Below are 19,891 nucleotides of genomic sequence, written 5' to 3'. Positions count from 1 at the left end.
GCCTACGCAGTATGCGCCTTTCTGTGGAGTTTCCCACCTACAACACCTACAACATATGACTTTTAAATTCACCATTTTCCCTACATTAAACCTGATCTGCGTGTCCTCCATCTCCCTGTGAGCCTTGAAAATCGGGGTGTGGGTCAATCAAGCAAATATGGTCACGTGGGTTAAATATTTATTTTATTTATTTATTTTATTTTTTGGCTTTCAACACTGTCACCAGAAGTTCCCATGCTGTTAATATGTGCCTGCACTGCTTTTCAGTTGCTTAACTTTGGTCCAAATTCCAGAAGCTTCTCATCAGAGTTTGGAATTTTTGGTCCATTCTCTAAGACAAATTGGTGTAACAGAGTCAGGTTTCCTGGCCTCCTTTCCCTCCTTTCCCTTAAATTCCACTTAAAATATGTTTCTTTTAGGTAATAACATAAAACAAGAAATCATTGTTCCATTTGCATAGCACAGAGACTATTTACAATTGGAAAACAATAAAAGAAGCAAATAAATTAGGTGCTAAAACAAATAACTAATCTGCTAAAATCATAACAGGACTTTGCAGAGTGTTTGATTGACATGGAGGAAAATACTTGTTTCTTTCTGTGGGCAGCTTGGAGGTCTCAGTCTCAAGTGAGGGAGTGGGAGGCCAGTGTGGCATGAAGGAAGTGGGTTGTTATTCAGAATACTGAGAGATTTCCAGAGCACCCTCTGCTCTGGCATTTTGCAACAATTAAGAAGTTCATCTAGGCAAATGAGTAAAATTTAAGGAGAAAATTCAGCTTCAATAAAATGATCACTCATTCAATCAAGGACAAGATTTTTATTAAGATTTTGCTTGATATTTCACTATGCTATTGTGGGACTTGCACCAGTCCCTTCTGCTTGAGATCACCCTCACATTATTGTTATCTCAATATTAATATCTATTCTGTGTATTGATGGACTGATGATAATGAGTTTGTTTTAAATACCTTCACTTTTGAAGAACTTTTTGTATGCTTTTTTCTGTCTAATGGTTTATGTTCACATTATTTTTATAAATCCATTCTTCCATTTCTTGTTGTAGGTGACCTCCATTTCTCTGCTAAACTCCAGCTAAAATGTCTCATCGGAGTGGGCAGGAGGACCCAGAGCGGTACCTGTTTGTGGATAGAGCTGTAGTCTACAATCCAGCCACGCAGGCTGACTGGACAGCCAAGAAGATGGTATGGGTCCCTTCAGAGCGACATGGTTTTGAAGCGGCCAGCATCCGTGAGGAGCGAGGCGAGGAAGTGTTGGTGGAGCTTGCTGAAAATGGCAAGAAGGTACCCATCAACAAGGATGACATCCAAAAGATGAACCCACCGAAGTTCAGCAAGGTTGAAGACATGGCTGAGCTCACTTGCCTTAATGAGGCGTCGGTGCTGCACAACCTCAAGGATCGCTACTACTCAGGTCTCATATACGTAAGTGACCTCCTGGGCTGGACCACTCAAACATGTTTTCCATTTTGCAAAGCTAGATCTAGATATAATCTAATTTTACACCTATTAAAATGATTAACTGTGAACACAATAATCCCTGGCTCTCACTGCTCTACGTTGACATTCAGTAGTTTTGGCCTCTACTTCTTCTTGAATGTATGATTTTCTTAACATCTGTTATTTTTACATGCACGTCTGACATTAGAGACTGAGAATACGTTGAGCTTTTACTGTTAACACACACACACACACACACGCACACACACACACTCATGAGTGACAAACCCCACTAACCATTGCCAGACATTCCCCCTTGCTGAATCTTTTCCCGAATCCCTGTGGGTCATAACCTGTAACCCCCGCTCCCCATGGCTCTTTGCTCACCTCAGCCAAAGGCAGACGCTGATGTGTTCAGTTTTTTGTCCCGTCTTGAGCTCTGTTGGCTCTTGTCTGATCATGAAGTTGGTGTGGTTTCATTCTCCCACCATGTAAATGTTTTGGTTATATAGGCCTAATATTTCATATAGAATTGTCTCTAAGCTTTTTTGTGTGTGTACTCAGGAGGTGTTTTCACATCTGAAAGTCCAAATTGGGGTTCAAACCATCATTCTAGAATACTTTGTTCCAGTTAGGTTTGGTTACTCATTTCCACTTAGGACATGCACGAAACACTTTGTTTGACATGTTTTTACCATGTTGTCAGTGTGGGATATCCTTGGAATAGTTTTTAGGTGTTTCTCATAGTACAATGGTGTCTCCGTGTGCACTCATTGTCAAGAGTGGTTTATTTTACTTATCTATTGTTGTATAATGCTGTCTTCTTTTGGTCAGGTGGTCCAGGCTAGAGTCCACAGTGGCCCCTTTCCTGCCTGCTTTTTTGGGTCATACCAAAGTCCAAAGGCTGAAATAACCAATAATTTCAGAATTTCTCTCACAGAATCTGCCTGTATCACTGTATTTCTCCTGTCCTCACAATCTACTTTATAACTAATGGAGATTCTCTGTGGTGATCTAGTTGTCATCTTGACCCATTTAATGACATGTTTTCCTGGAATAGAATGTGGATCTGGAATTATCTAAGAGACTACACAGAATGCTGGAGGGCGTTGTAGCAGTTGAACTGTTGCACGTTTGCTCCACATTATCAAAATCAAATGCTGAATGTCAGAATTAAGGTGTTTAAATCAAAGTGTTTTTATCCAAATTCTTCTTTATCTTTTTTTTTTTTTTAATTATTCCCAATAAGTGGGATTCCCAAATTTTAAGACAAGAAATATACATATATCCTTAGCTTGTTAAAAATGTTACACTCTGTGTGCTGCTGTGATGTCCTGCCATTATTATTATTATTATTATTATTATTAGTAGTAGTAGTAGTAGTAGTATTAACATTCAGACACAACTAAAAATGAAAAGCATCAACATTTAAAACATTCTTTCTGTATCTGTGTCAAATAGTAGCACCACTGTACTACCAGATAAACTATCATGTTTGAGATCTGCAGAGATTTCAGCCTCTAATATCAACGTGGTCATAGAAGTACTTTATTAGGTAAATTCTTCAGGTTTGAGCTTATTTCACTGTCTGCATCACACACGCTTCTCCTTCAACAGCTCCAGAGGTCATGTTACGATCACCAGTACAGTAAATGTTGGAGAGTATCACCATGGAAACTACAGTTTCAGCCTGCAGCTCCATGGGACTCCCACAAGCATGACCTTTTCCTGGTCAACTGCTCTTTGTCCCTTCTTAACCAAAGAGATGGAGCTCTGTATTGATTTTGACTGTTATGAAGGCTCCTGCAAGCGTCATGCTCCAAGAAGCCAGCTGGTGCTGTCTGCATCTGACTTTTCTACCACCTATATCTCTTGGGCCAGTTGTTGTAATACTAGGTTATCGCTGCAATAGTTGTTAGCAAGCTGAAGTGCTGAAAAATGAAATGTAATCATTGATTATTCTACAATTTTAAAGACCCTCTTGTTAATATGATGGCATCTGGGAGTCACAGGCAGCCTATTTGATACGAGAGTGCTCATACATATTTTAGGTTGGCACCTACAGTTGCTCTTCCTAAGTGTGTCGGCTATGTGAACAGTATAACAGTCATACAGGAGGATGACTCAATCATGTATGTGTGATTTAACATACATTAATTTCCAAATCAAAATCTTTATTAATTTTTCTCTCGGTGATTATTTATATTTAATGAAATCTAATATCGAAACACGTTGTTACAGTTCTATCTCGAGATAGAATTAAAAGAAATTTTCAATTTTATTTCCATTAAACTGTTAAGTTTATAAACCAGTAACTTCTGAGGTAACTTCTATAACTTCTATCATTGATTTATGTTCTCAGTCATCCTCAATGCAGAACTCTTCTCTTTAGCGAGAAGTAGGTCATCTGGACCACAAAGAAATCCAGTCAAGTTTGTTTTTTTCAGCTAGAGGGTGAAACAAGTTTTTGTAATTTAACTGTGATAAAACCCATCAGAAAGAAAAGTTTAAATGTAGATTTTTAACTTTCCATATTTTGTTCAATAATCTAAATTAGGCATATAAGGAAAAACTTCCACACTTTTCTGAATTGCTGTGTGACCGCTCTTTTCCATTATGAGGTCACTGGGAGGGTGCTGGAGCCTATCCCAATTGCATATGGGTGAAGGCAGGGTGCACCCCGAGACAAATTGCCAGCTCGGAGCAGAGCCTTACGCTATAGAAGCCTTTTGGAGGTTTGTTACCTTGCTCAAGTGTACATCAGCAGTGCTCTGAAAATGTCCTGGCATTTTCCTTTTCCCAGGGATTGAACCCTTCACTTTTCAGCCCAGTCCCTACAGAATGAGCTACCAGCCCCACTATTGCTAGAGGCAGTAATAACTCTGTCACCTGCCAAATACTTTAAGGAGGTTTTTATTTTAGGTTAGTTTCCCATTCTTGTGGCCTTTTGTATGGTACACCAATTTCACAGATTTGACAGATTTCTGGTTTTCAAACCTCACAGCTCCATCCGTGGGAAGCCTTTCAGGCTTTTTAGCCAACTCATCTAATGCCATGGTTTATCTGCAAAGTGGTGAGTCACAGGCGGACTGCAGTGCTACACATACTAGCCTGGCTACAAGCTGGCTTTTGTGTTTGATAAGCCTCAGCTGTCACAAATCCTCAGCATTCTTCCATGGCAGAAAGATTTTCTGTCTGTCTGCCTGCTGCCTCCCACTGCTGCTCTACTGGAGTTCAATAAATTTCTCCCACACTCGTATCTTCTTATCTTTACATAAAAACAGGAAACAGAATGGAAAGACATCTGTCTCTGTCTGTCTGCCTGTCTGTCTGTCTGCCTGCCTGCCTGCCTCCTGCCTGCCTGCCTGTCTGTCTGTCTGCCTGCCTGCCTGCCTGCCTCCTGCCTACCTGTCTGTCTGTCTGTCTGTCTGCCTGCCTGCCTGCCTGCCTGCCTGCCTGCCTGTCGGCAGACAGTCAACTTAACAAGTGTGAGTGTAGATTCAGGTATAGTATACGTTGTTCCCTTATTAGGATATTTTGCCAGCACTGAGCCTCTGAGCCCACACCTACTGTGTATGTATGACACAGTGCCATTGCTCAGACTGCATGATGCTTCATACTTGTCATTGCTTGTGGTATTTGCCACCAATGCCAAGCATAAGTTATGAGCAAAGCTGTTCAGCCACCAGCTCAATTGCCCCTTTGTCTAGAGTTACAGCATGAGCTGCTTCCCAACTTAGTGCTGACGAAGCCTCACTCTGGTAGCTGGATGTTAGCTCACTCAATGGAGAAATATTCCATTATTTCATTATTACAATGATTTAACAGCAGATTTCTCACAATCCCTTAACTAAATGAATTACTTCATTCATTTAGCTCTCAGACACCCTCATCATACTCTAAAAGTCAAAAAGGTTCAGTTGGCTTTTAACATTTATGGCTATTATAAGTGATATTGTGAATGTTTGCAGTGTGATCTGGTTCCAAACATCCTCAAATCTTGAATGATTAAATCTTACAGGCCACCTCATAAATAGTACATATCAATGAAATCATTAACTAATGATGCAAAACAAACTGAAGCTGGTTCTCAGTCTTGTTCCAACTGACTTAACGTAGGACGGATCAATTTGACCTCAAAATGAAAAACAAATACATGTATTATTTTTTATTATATATACAGAATAATGCACATATTTTCCCAGTAATACACCGATCTTTGTTTTCATGCTTCACCAAGTAGATGACTAGAGATCTGCTGTAGCTGGTGTGTTTTGATATGACGCCTCCACTGTTCAGAGGAGCCCATCCTCACTGGCTCATGGTTGACTGATCAGACATGGCAGATGGTGTTGACCGTCTAGCTCAGCTGTTCTTGGCTCAACCTTCCTATCCCCTGGATCTGATTTCACAGTAGAAATGTCACCTTGTCTTCCTCTGGGCTGAGCACATGTTGGTTAGACCACTATAACTGTAAATCAACAATACGCTTTCTTGTCTTGCCAACAGTGTTCCCATCAGTGTTCCTCTCCTCTCTATTTCAATAATGAGCCAGCTTTTAAAAAAAAAAAAAATGTTTTCTAAGTTTTGGAATTGCAGCACTAAACATAGCAGAGTAGAGGGAGTGCCTACATTACTAGACTTTCTCTTTCTAGAAATATTACTGAAGATTTGGATTGGATTTTGGATTATTTTCACCATTAAAAAGTGGAACTTAATGGTCCAAATTAATATATATTTAGCATTAATTAATGTAATGAGCCCACTTATTCCTGTGGTTAGCTATGCCCATATTTGAGCTACACTGTAGTGAGATTGCCACATGTTGTTCTCAAGTTATTTTACTTTATGTAAACTTTATACATTTGAAATCTGTTAATGGCACACCTAGTTTTTGGATTAAAAACTGAAAAGATTTCCAGTTGCTGTTGAGAGAGTGGAGAGTTAGGATGTCAGCATGCCATTTTCTCTCATAAAATATGTAACATCTCTACATCATTTGTTAAATAGATTTTCATAAAGTGTGAATTCTTAATAAAAATGGTTCTAGCCTGACAGTTGCTGGACAAAAATTGATGAAGTTTGACTTGGCTTTGAAAAATGGTTGATCAAGAGCATGATATGTTGTTAGTCTGCATTAAAGGAAGCATGTGTTTTTCAAAGGAAGAGCCAGTTCACAAGTCTGGCTTTGGCTGCTGTGATGTGGTCGGCAGCAGGAAGATCAACTTGAAAGATGGATTTTTTTTGGACCATTGGTGCATCCAACACAAAAGCTATGTGAACATCAAATATGAGTGCACCTCATAAATCATTGCTTTACAGTGAGAACATCATAAAAATATTGAAGAAAGGGCTTCTGAAATTTTTACTTTAGCTAAAAGGTTGTCTGCCAGTCAAAATGCATGATGACATTGTTAAATATTTTAATAACAAATAATACTAACCTATTACACATGCTGGCTGTCAAGTATCAGTAAGAATTATACTTTTATTAATCATCGATAAATGTATTCTTTTAAATCTATTTTTCCTGCTCATGGTCTTAGTTTTGCCATTGATATTACTGGGATATTGTATGTGTCTGGTTATGTTAGTACCAATTTTGCTTTGTTTTCCATACCTTCTTTTCTGGTTCCTTATTCTAGCATGTGGTAAAACATAGTTTTTAAAGCAGCATCTATTGTATTAAAAGTGACTAGCAATAGATGAATTGGTTATAAAGAAAAGTAAACTACAGTATTTTGTAATATTAAAAACTAATGATCACACCATGCACTGCTTAACAGATTCTAGGAGCCCCCAATGGCTCCTGTGACCACTTTTAATATATTTCATTGTCAAGCACTGTGTGTAAAGTTCATATGGCATTTGTTTTGTTGCAAATTAGCACCCACAGTGACTGGAAACCAGGTTTTCTATAACTATTGGTGTTTAGTTGATCTTTATTAGAGATTTAATTCATTCATTTCAGTTTACACAATACAAGCAGAAAACATTCAGTACTGGACCACACTTTCAACACGTTCATACCTGTTGCCTGTTCAGCACACGACACCAGAGCTTTACTGTGTGCTGCATATATATATTTACTTCTTGCACTTGATGTGTGCATATTGTGTTTCTCTGGTAATCTTGGGTCCTGCTTGCTGCAAATGGTGGTTCTGGTGGTCAGATGGATGGTGCATCAGCATTCTGTTCCTGTATCCTGTTCCTGCTACAGAGGCTGGGGGTCTTGGAACATGCTGTGTTCTCTGGATTTGACATCCCACCAGTGCCTCAATTAGTGCAACCAGTGATAATTAACTGGATGGAATCTGAGATTAAAATCAGGATAGAACTCTTGATGTCCTGCACGTGAGTGTGTGCCATCGATGCCCTGGCTCCCTTCTCACACTGACAACCATGCTGAGGGGTCATTATTTTGTAAAAGGACCTTCAGGTTCCTCATTTTTTTAACATCCACATTTCATCGCTTCTTCACCGCTAGCTGCCGAGGGGCTGGCTCTGGAACTGGCTGCTGACAGGCTGTTCCAGAGGCCCCTCTTTGTTTTGGAATTAGTGGAAGCTCAGTCTTAAGTTATTCTTTAAAGTTGGCTTGGCTCTGAATTTTTACAAATCTTTTTGAAACCTCTTCTTCTACGTAAACGCAAGCTTCTCTCTTTCTAAAAAATAATTGTAAGGTCCTCTTAGTCAGGAACCTGGTCATCTTGGAGGAACTACATCGGCAAAGCTCTATTTAGTGTACCTATTACCCATTTCCTGTGGACTTAACCTTTCTAACACCATGAGAATCCATTCCATGTTTCATGTGAGCTGCCTCAAAACCTGCTCAGGAGAGCAATCTGGAGAACACTCTCTGTAATATAAATGTGTTGGGAGGGTGTCGGGTCATTAAAAGTGTGGTCTGTAGATCGTTACAAAGCTCGTTAAACTGACCAGCATGGTGACAGACTTTTCAGATTTGAGTTTACTCCGGTGACATTACAGATGTTGTTTCCCTCTTCCAGATTAACAGCAAGAATATAGTGTAATGAGCCACAAAGACCATTTGCTGTAGATAAATCCGGTTGTACAGTCTGTAATCTCGTGGAGCACCCAATCTAATGTTTCCTATGTCAGGTACAATTAAACAGACTGGATGAAGACATTAATTGAAGACATTAACTGGATGGGAGTGTCCATGTGTAAAGTTTTGAAGCATGTGTTCATCTTAACATCCCCAGAACAGTTGGCAGACATTTGCTCTGCATACAGTAATGACAGACATATGTCTGTCATTATCTGCCTGTCATCTGTTTTAATGCAAACCGGGTAATGTGTATACCAATGAGAAGCAGTTCAATGATTATAATTTTTTGATTCTTTTTAATGACTGAATGAACACTGTGTGAACTTTAAAACACAAACAATGATCATAAATAAATTAATCCACTAGCTATTGAGGAGGGACATTATGTTTTTTGTAAATCAGTGAGGAGGTACATTTAATTTAAAAAAAAAAAAAGCTAATAGATTTAGTACATCACATACTATAGATATTCTTTTCATTTGTGTAAATTGTGCCTGGTTCTGTTTCTACTTTTAGATGTTTTTAATTTTTAAATGTCTGTTTTTTTTGTGTATATCACAGACATACTCGGGTCTCTTCTGTGTGGTAATTAACCCCTACAAGAACCTACCCATCTATTCGGAGAACATCATTGAGATGTATAGAGGGAAGAAGAGGCACGAAATGCCTCCACACATCTACGCCATCTCTGAGTCAGCATACCGCTGCATGCTTCAAGGTATGACAGACATTTTTCCCACCATAAATGGCTTTCACTCCCACACCGTCAGGTTCTTTTTGTGAGTCCATGTTGAGCCGAATCATCAGGTTTACAGTGCACATCATTGGATTGGTTTTCATTCTTATCTGTCAACCTTCGTACCTACTAAGGTAAGAGAAGTGTGAGAGCAAATGATTCAAGATTTTAGTCTGAGGCTTATGGAGCATCACAGCAAACAGATCATGCTGACAACAAACACAACAGGAATATCATGATAACACATGAAATTAGTGCATGTATTAAGCGTGTGAACGGTCATTAGGGTCAGAGAAAATGTCTTATGTTGTAAATCACCTTCTGTTAAGATGCTGCTGTTTTCATAATGAGTGTCAGGAGCTGAGATTAGATCCACTTTGTGTCTGATAAATTTATTTTGGAAGGTCTGATGTTGAACTGCTGTGATGAGGAAAGAATCATTCAAGAATCATTCAATCAGAGTTACTGTAGGGTCCACATACATGGACATATTCACCTAGGCCACTTCTTTACTAAAGCTCTCTCGTTTACTCGCATTGCTTTCTTTGTCATCTATTGCTCATCAGTGGAGATCTTCCATCTGTTCTGCTAACCCTTGCAAAAAAGGAGTGAAACAGCAGACAATGGAATGAGGTCACTGCCATCCCAGCATTCCATAGCACGCTGTGCTAAATTCTACAAGATGAATCACAGTCTATTTTTTAAATGGTCATTCAAATGACCGTTACCATCATCTGATCTTTTAAGCAAGGAAGCATCACAATGAATACCTGTGTGTGGGGTTCAAATAACCTTCTTCTAGAATCACAAGTAGAGATGTTAATTGTTGAATGACAGTTGTTTTGGGCTTTTCTAATAATAATATAGAACTGCAAGACTGGTGTTTTTTATGGGTTATATTTTCTTTGGTCTTCTCACATTGGATGTTCTTGCTGAAGGAGTAAGTGGTGTGTTATATACCAAAGGTATTGTATATTCACCAATTTCTAAAGAACATTTTCATAGCCTTTTTACTTGACTGGAGATTCAACATTCTGCTTGCAGCTTTTTAGTTTTGTGGTGGATCCCAATTAATTTATTTTTTTTAAATTTGTCAGAGAATAAATTTGGAATAAAATAAAAAAAACAGCATAAACTAAATCTTTATTTATATAGCGTCTTATACAATCAAAATTGTTTCAAGATGCTTTCCAGAATCCCAGGGCCTAACCCCAGACAAGCAACAGTGGCAAGGAAAAACTCCCCTTTAACAGGAAGAAACCTTGAGCAGGACCAGGCTCATGTAGGGGGACCCTCCTGCTGATGGCTGGCTGGGTAAAGAGGGAGGAGAGGAGAGGAGAGGAGAGGAGAGGAGAGGAGAGGAGAGGAGAGGAGAGGAGAGGAGAGGAGAGGAGAGGAGAGGAGAGGAGAGGAGAGGAGAGGAGAGGAGAGGAGAGGAGAGGAGAGGAGAGGAGAGGAGAGGAGAGGAGAGTCAGACTAATAAGTTTGACTCTTGCCATCCTCCAGGTTCTATTGCTTCCTTCATGTGACAGGCAGCTTGTATTCAATCCCCTCATAAATATAAAGTTTAGTTCTTTGCTGGAAGTAGCATTATTAAAATGCATATAAATTAAATATCAATTGTCATCATTAGTCATATTTTCACTGCTAATGTTTTAGTGATATTAGTTTTTTCTCTGCTACATTGCGTGTTGACACGCAGGTACAGGGTCAGGATTCAAGTAAGGCAAAGTCCGTTTACTCAGTCCAAAAAAAACATAAACCAGGAAGGGAGAAAATCAGACTCGGAGGTGGGTAAAGAACTCGGTTCAACTGCTAGGAGTTTCTCAAGGGAGAATGCTGCAAGACCATCTGGCACAGAAGGGAAGGGAAAACAGCTTATATACAAGAGGTGGAGACACAGGTGGAAAACATTAGGGCGGGCATTCCAATCACACAGGCGGGAACCTTGACAGGAAGATGAGAATGACAAGAGACTTCAAAATGAAACAGGATGTGGGGAAGACAAGGACAAAAACCTGTCTAAGGAGCAGGTACTACACTAACTGGTCCTGACAAGCTGGCATTTGTTTGTTTGTCTTGAGAAAATAACTCAAAAAGTTATGAATGGATTTTAAATTTAATTTTCAGGAAACATTAATGATGGGCTAAGGAAGATCCCAGTAAACCCTGATGTTGTGGATTCTTGAGGGACTTTGAGATTTGTATCTTCCAAAGATAATATGTAAAGATCAAGGCCAAGGGACTTGCACCCTAGCATGTTACCGCCTATATACTGCCTATACTGCCTATATAGCTTATACTATGGGTGTAAGGCGCAATATGTGGGAAAATGGGCTTGTTAACTAATCCTGGCAAATGCACAGGATACCAGCCTAGTGTTAGAGTTTCTATTTTAATTATGCTCTTGATATCCTGGCATTAACACTCTTAAAGTAACTTGTGTTTTTCTTCCCTGTAACTCAGAGGGTTTTTTTTTTGCCATTTTTTAGTAGCTTGTCATTCTTTAGTCAACTCATCTTTATAAAGCACTTTACAACAACAGTGTGCTAAAGTGCTGTAAAGGAATAAAAAGACAAGAAAAACAAATAAATCAATAAAAGACAATAAAACTCACAAACAATAAAATGCAGCTCCATGTAAGGGGTTAAAAAACCAAAGAAGTTAGATTGTAGGAAGCTTTAAAAACAGCAAGTGTAACTTTGTATTCTGCCCAACATATACATACTCAGTCTAATTAATAATCATAATTTAATCTATGTATTGTTCTCAGTAAAATGTATCCCACACATATTTGGAATTCAGGAAAACTTAAAGACAACTGGCCTCAATATTAAAGTGGACTGTGAGTTTATGTCTGAGCTGCTATAGGAGAGATGAGGATATCAGTCCGAATAAAATGGTGAAAAGGTAAAAAAAAATAAAAAAAATAAACAAAACCAAGAAATGAAGACAACAAGGATACAGGCCACAGTGAAAAGGGGGCAGAGTTATGAGTGAGTCAGACCAGAGGGTACAGGGGAAATGCAAAGGGGGTGGCCACCATTGTGTTGCACAATGGTGGCTTTGTACAGTCTAAAGGGGGGCTGGGGCCAGGGTGCTGTGTTTGTGAGTGAGTGGGTGCAGATGGGGAGGTTTGGAGCCAGAGGTCTTCACGGGAAATTAGGCCTCTTGTTAGGCAGAGAGGTATGGAGAGAGGTGCAAGGCACACCCTGAGCCCAAATGACAGGACTTTTAGAATTCTAGAATCAAAATTCATCGGCTTTGGCAATAGAGGAAATGGCATCACAGCTGGCACGTAGCACAGCAGTAGGGCACACAAAAATGTAAAAAATGATAACAAAGCAATAGTCTGAAACACACAAAACAGGGCAAAGTGACTACAAATGCAATTGCAGAATTGATAATGTTAAGTCAGACCAATGCTGACAAATTATTTGCTATCATTAGCTATTTTTGGCTAAATACTAAATAGGCTTTGAAAGTGTTCTTGAAGACTCACAACTCAAGATTTTCTCTAGGCTCCTTTCTCAGTTAGGCACATGGTTCAGACTTGATGGAAGTGGGTTTACTCAGAATGGTTTTGTTCAGTGTGTCACTTTGAGTGCTTAAATTTGGTCATAATGTGCTTATACTTGTAGCTTCTGTTGTGTGAATGACTTATCTCTGCTGAGCAGCAAGGCTTTGCATTGTGATATAAGAGGTGCCAGTATAAACACACACGGAACAAGTCTTGACCAATTGGATCATGGTGGACCTAGCCATTACAAAGAAGCACTGTGGACAAAACAAGCTCCCCATTGGCAACCATCTGCAATCCATTACTTGGCAAATTACATTTGGCTTATCTCTTTCAACTGTTTTTCCTCATTTTTATTGACTTAAAAATAGAAATTCACAAATCTCTCTTGTCTTAGGCTGGATAATAACATTACTGACATTGTAGCACATTCATTTTTTGGGTCGTGAGTATTAGAATTAACAAAATGTAACATTGATTGCACGTTGACTTCCTGGAAGAATATGAGACATTTGATAATGTGACCTGAAAAACAGGACATAACTGATGCAAATGTCATTTTCAAGTTTTTCTGTACTTATTTTTAAATGTTTAGGAAATTTTAGGAGTTGATACATTTTTGTCTGACAGTTACCAACATGAGATATTAACTGTTACATTTTTATTATGTCCTTTCTGGTCTTTTAGGAAATTTAATTGATAGTAGAATTTTTTTTCATAATCTGTGTAAACATAGTAATATCATCACATGTAGTAAATTAAGTTGTGCATAAATAAGTCTTTTAACAGCGCCAAAAGCTGTTGGAATAACGTAAGTGTATTTCTTCAAAGTGCTTGAAATTGATCTTAGAGAATGTGGACAAAACTTGTAAATGAGGGTCTGAATATGTTCACTGTTCCTAAAATACAAATTAAATACCCGCCAGCCCTCCTGTTGGAAATCCACACTAATATGGATTTTGTTCTTTGGAAACAGCTGGTTCTCTCAAACGATGCGTCTCTCATTCCATGTCCCACTCATCTCCTCGTGTGTTTTCTGTTGTTCCCTGCCATTTATGTGCATTTTTGTTTCCCCAAAAAAAGCCACAAGCTGTAGTACTGAAACCATTTAAGCTTCATGAAGCAGCCTGAACCCACCTCTTACCAGATGTGAGCTTCTCATTCACTGGTAATTTGAGCCATATGTCTGTTCCACCATCCACCATTTCACCAGACTGTTGACATCTTGTCCCTGCCATGTTTTCATATAGCTGGGTGCATATTTTCTGTGCAGAAAACATGAACCAAATTGAATGAAGCCTAGAGAAGCATCATGTTTCAGAGCTTTTTTTCATATCTCAGGGATTTATTACCCACCAGTCTAGACGTTCACCTTACAAAACAATGTGAGAACTCAACACCTCTTTCTGACTTGATAACCCAAATTAATACCTTGCAGACCCTTCTCATTCACCAAAAGCATTTCATATATGCCTTGTGAGAATTCAAAATAGATTACCGTACTGTTTGTTTCTTCTGTAAACTTATCACGATACAATCTTGTGATCCAGAACAGACTAATATTATTTCTGATAATATCAATCTCTGTGTTATCAGCTGCCAGCACACTGATTGTGAATCAGCTTTAAGATGGTGCTTTCAATTCAAACAAGTTGAAACCAAAAATACTTGTAGTCAAATTCTCAAATGACAGAACAATCTTATTTATAACTCCTCTAGACACCATATGCTGCTATAGGTTCTTTACTATATCACTCATTCCATTCTCCAACAAGCTAATTACTGTAAAATATTGAATATTACATATAGAATATTTAATATTTAATATTATATAATATTCACATTGTTGACAACACCATAGCTGATCCCCATTTCCTCTTAATGCTAAAGTGTAACATCAAGATGCTGGTAGGAAACGTGTGGTCCACACCCAAGAGGCCCCAGCAATGGTAGAGAGAAACACTAGGGCATTTGAGTTCCAGGACCACACACACGTGTGTGTGTGTGTGTGTGTGTATGTGTGCGTGCGTGCGTGCGTGTGTGTGCGTGCGTGCGTGCGTGCGTGTATACAATAAACAATTACCATTTATTTGAAAAGCCTTGCAAAACCAATTTATTCATAGTGTTGCCTAGTCTTAATTTATCCTTAAGCCTAGTTCATAGATTAGTTGGCCCTTATTTATTAAGTACACAAGGTAATACAAAAGAAGAAGGCGAGAGAGAGAGAGATGCACAAATTGTGAGTCATCTCATTAAGGATTTCTGCCCTGTGTGTGGGACCTGTGAATGAATGCCAGGCAGCTGCTTTATTGCATATTTATTACATAACAGCTGAGCTCTTAAAGCCTTTAGTGAGACATTGCTACAACTACCTCATGTAGGGTAAACTGCAGTTCAGCCAGACAACTCTGGATTAAACCAAAAGCTTTGCGCACGATTATTTGCAAAATTAAGAGATCATCAATTTAGCAACATAGATGCAGGATTTTTCATTTTCCAATTCCAGGATTTTACCAGTTTTCACGAGTTCATGTATGAAAAGATCGTTAAAGATGTGATGAAACAGCTTTACTGTTGTAGGTTTTTGCACAGTACTTGCTGTTTAATACTAGTGTACTTACATTCAAATAATGCACAATAGCAGATGCTGTATAGCTTTTTAATAGGTCAGTGCTGATTTTTCTTTTCTTGTGGATTATTAGTGTGTTTGTGATTGCATGCACGTATAGCACAGCTTCAAACACTATGGGGAGATTTTAATATCTACAAATTGATCCACAGTATCATATTTATTTGAAAGGTAGACATTTGTGCTGTAATTCAAATGTTTAATTTCAAATCATCATGAATTCATGGAGTTGCTTAAGAGGTGGTCTTGAGATTTCTTGTGGCAACATAAAACTCTTAAACTCTTGTGTGTCCTTGCTGAGCTAAATGTTTGGAGCTATAGATTTTAAAGTGGTTAATTGGAAGAGAACATGACTTAACAGGGCTGGTGGACAGAATACCAACCCCACTGAGATTTTGAACGTGCTGAACTAAAACTGCTTAAGTGAAAGGACAAAAGGTGAACACGAGCGAGGAAGAGACACAGGTGATAGATTTCTGCTGTTTCAGTGTGGCTGTTGCTGGATGTAGCGCGTGAATGACCTCCTCTATTGCCTGGACGCTGTTGTGATTAGCTTCAGAGGCCTCAAAGTGACAGTTAGATACTGCAGAACACTTTCCAGAGAGAGCTGATCGTTACTTTCACTGTCTGGGAATGTGAATGAGCCCCCACCCCCAAAAGCCTTCCCTTGTTCTCGTTCACATTGTTTATGTTTCTGTTGCTCTCTGCCTCACACACACTCACACTCACACGCGCGCGCACACACACACACTTTCTTTGTTCATCAAGTGTAGAAGAAGCAATTAACATGTTTCTTCAACACAGTTTATTCTTTATTCTCTTGTAATACAGACATATTTCCCTGGATACAATATGCATTTTAATGTGTTTACGACTGGGTACCTGCTGAGAGCTGTTTACCGTACTTTATTTCTCTTTGGATTTCCAGCCATGTTCAGTAGTTGCTGTGGCACAAGAACTTCATTGGATTCAGTTAAATTTTATTAGTTTTAATAAAAACAGTTGTGAGTGTTTGAGCTATTGTGTTATTGTGTATAAGCCTCCTTTTCTCTCTTGGCATCATTTTTAAGTGTTCTTTGAAAATGTTTGGTTGTGTTGAAGTAATGTGGAACATAAATGCCAACATTCTGTGTCAATTTACATGTTTTCATGACCAAGACAGCAAACATTTTACTGCACAGCTTCCGGTATCTGTAGATTAAAGTCTTTTTGCTTTTGCAAGTAAAATTACAATATTGTACTTCATTTTTTTAGGGGGACTTTTTCTACGCATGCAAATCACATTACATGTAAGTGGCTTTAAGCCACGAGGAATTATTAGCCAACCATTATACAGAATATAATTACTAATATCACTGTGAAACCACCTTTTTTAAATTCAAAAGTTTTTTGTATTGACAAACCATATATGGATATCATCCTTTCTCTGTTAAGAGCCACTTACTCACACCCTGTCTGATCTTCAGTTCATCAGAGGACACACACAAACACACACACTCCAATTAGAGTCTCCAATCAACGTAATGTGCATGAATTTGAATTTTGAGAGTAACCCAAAGGACCTGGAGAAAACCCTAATCTTAATAGTTATACATGGTACATATTGATATTAATAAATGAATAATTATATAACATGGTATTCAACTTCGGCGTGATTTTGGTGGTGTCAATTCTGTTATTATTTCGCATGTGTGTTGTTGTTTTTTGTGTAATTTAAGGATAAGTTAAGAAAAAGCTGATCTGATTCCAGTTCGGTTTTCATATTTGGAAAAAACTCAAAGGTTTTATAGGCATGTCCGTCTCTTTTTGCACACTAGTTGACGGTTTTGTTGTAATTGTTGCAGAATAGTCAAGTGTTTACTGAAGACACATAATGTCGTGTGCAAACTGGTTCTACCTCTGGACCTGTTAAATTTTTGTTTTTCACATTAATGGAAGCTTATGTAGTGTTTGAATAATCACACAGTGTTGAGAAATGCAAGTTTTTGTAAAAAACAAAACAAAACTTTGTGCATCTAAAAGAGGCTCTTAAGGGTGTGTGTGAGTGTGTGTGCATGCATGCGAGAGTGCATGTTTCAAAAGTTTAAAATAGTAACTAAGATCTCAAGCATTGCTTTTAGAATAGGTTTGATGTTGACTCTTATCCTATTGTTGTTTAGAATGCTAAGGAAGGACTTAAGGACTTTCAGGGGTTTAGATTCCATACTTCAGTAAGCACATCTAATCCTGTCATCTGGATTTGAGTCCGAATTCCTTAGATGATAGGTGTTCTAGTTCAGGTTACAAGGTGTGAGTTTATTAGCATTACACAGCATGGCTCTGCAGGGAAGTCTACACAAAAGTATTCGGAAATGAGCTGGTGGTAAGAAATAAATGACTGTGACTTAAGTGTCTGATAGAGAATTTTCGCATTTTTCGCATTTCTAGTTTTTCTCAGGAACATTATTCACATTCCATTAATTGTATTTGCTCATGATAATTTTACCCATTATTGTGGAGCAGTTGTACCTGCTTGTTGATGCCAATCTTGCAGATGATTTTAAAGTGGGAAACAAATATATTTCTCCATGACTTGCTAAACTGGCCATCCTTATAATGGTATTCGTAAACTGATGAGGCTAAACTAGCTTCTCTGCAGTCATGACTTCTTATCAACTGAAACTGCTGTGTGGAATGTAATTCAAATGGTAAAATTGTTTACAAAATGTGTCGGAAATGGATGGCAACATCATCCTGTCTTAACCTATTAAAGTTGATTTTGTGCCAAATATACATACATGAATATACTGTACATACACATATATATATAATCCCTCCTGTAAAGATTTTGCAGTTCTTTTCATTCTAGAGATGTTGTCTTGAATTGGTTTTGAAAACAAACTGAATTTAATGTTATAAATGTCTCTTGGGGTGATTTAATTTTTTTGTGTGAAGCTAATTGTTCTGTTTTTATTGCTATTTTGCTTGAAACTAAAGAAATAGTTCAGAGTATATAATAAATGTTGGTTAGATCAGGGGTGCATTTACAAAATGTCTGACAAATGCTGAGTTCACCAATCTTTTAAATTTAAGTTGATAAGTAAAAGCATAAAGAAATAAATGTTTCCTTTTTTAACAGATCGTGAGGACCAATCAATACTTTGCACGTAAGTACTCTCCATCCCTTTTGCTTCTGCACTTTCTTTTGCTTAAGTAAAACCTGTTTACCTTTCATATATTCTAAATAGACTGAAACTAGAAATGAATGTTTCCCCTACAATTTAACACTAGTATTCAGTTTTTGCTAACCAGTATAGTGACAACGGCCCCTGTGTGTCAATGATCTGCCTGTCAATTCTTGTGCAGAAAGTGTTTGCTATGTCGTAGGTGCAGTGGAGCTAATAGTACGCTAGGAAAAAGCCACTGGTATGCAGTATTGTTGGCTTGGTTTCAGCATCAGCCCCAGTGTTTTAGGCCTCTGCCTGTGCACAGCTCTATCATTAAAGAAGAACCCAAAGCCTGGAAAAAATTACCCACCAAACCATCAAATTCTGCTGTAAAACAGACTGACCAAAGAAAAAATGAATTTAGATAGCAGCAGCCAGTGGTCCAAAATCTTTTTTTCTTAGTTTCTTTTGTGGGCTTCATTCAGCCACACACTTCTGACCACAACCTTAAGACAAAGTAATTATGTTGAATCGATAAAATAGGGTGGTGGTAGTTCTGTCGTTAAGATTTTACTTTTAGTTTCTTTTTGTACTTTGCTAGACTGAAACTTGCTTGATTGAGGTTATGCTCGATAGGCCAGTGAATCTAATCCATGTCTGCATAGAGAGGCATAGAGAGATTTTTTCAGGAGTGAAGAGTAAGGCAGTTAATTAAAAATGAAGTCTGTTTATTTTAACTCCGGTCACAGAGTTGTCATGTATGTGTTCTCGTGTTGTGGCTCTTGCTTGTTTTTAGAGGGGAATCAGGAGCTGGCAAGACAGAAAACACTAAGAAGGTTATCCAGTACCTGGCGCATGTTGCCTCCTCACACAAAGGCCGCAAGGACCACAGCATTCCTGTGAGCGCACGACTGTCCTCATTTTCTCGTTTTTTTCCTGCTGTTCTCGAAAACATAACCAGGCTGTATTAGTGCTTACTGTCTGGTGAATATCAACAGAATAATAAAGTAATTGAGCCAATAGTCTATCTCAAACTAACAAAACATAAATCCTGCCAAATTTACCTTCACCAAATTAACATCATACATATGAACATCGGTTTATGAAGATATCCCTTTGGATCATCCTAGAACATGTATTGCCTCCCATAAAACAGCAAATTAATTAAAATAACAAATTATAATTCATAAGCTGCAATTATTTACATATACAACTGTTGTGTTAAATGAATTTAGGCAGCACTATGATATGCAGCAATATGAGTGGAAATGGGACTTGTACCCTGGTCCTCTTAATGTTTTATGCTGGAATTATAGTAGGAAAATTAGGAGGAA

The 19,891-nt window shown here is 38.3% G+C and overlaps 1 protein-coding gene across 2 annotated transcripts in view; it reads left to right on the top strand.

Moving 5' to 3' along the window:
• Nucleotides 1-19,891, top strand: part of myh11b (myosin, heavy chain 11b, smooth muscle) — a 43,429-nt gene that overhangs the window by 1,221 nt on the left and 22,317 nt on the right. Inside the window, exons 2-5 of one of the 2 annotated variants that reach the window (XM_011603647.2) lie at nucleotides 1,064-1,442; nucleotides 9,088-9,244; nucleotides 18,530-18,557; nucleotides 19,354-19,456. In XM_011603647.2, the coding sequence (XP_011601949.1) occupies nucleotides 1,098-1,442; nucleotides 9,088-9,244; nucleotides 18,530-18,557; nucleotides 19,354-19,456 (633 nt within the window). In that variant the 5' untranslated portion in view covers nucleotides 1,064-1,097. Of the gene's footprint in view, nucleotides 1-1,063; nucleotides 1,443-9,087; nucleotides 9,245-18,529; nucleotides 18,558-19,353; nucleotides 19,457-19,891 lie in introns of those variants that run through there. The other variant, XM_029836600.1, reaches the window with a different exon arrangement.

Source organism: Takifugu rubripes, chromosome 5 (genome assembly GCF_901000725.2).
Source record: "Takifugu rubripes chromosome 5, fTakRub1.2, whole genome shotgun sequence".
In the NCBI taxonomy this organism is placed as follows: Eukaryota; Metazoa; Chordata; class Actinopteri; order Tetraodontiformes; family Tetraodontidae; genus Takifugu; species Takifugu rubripes.
The sequence above is the reverse complement of the archived record's forward strand: the minus strand, read 5'-3'. Positions and strand labels throughout refer to the sequence as shown.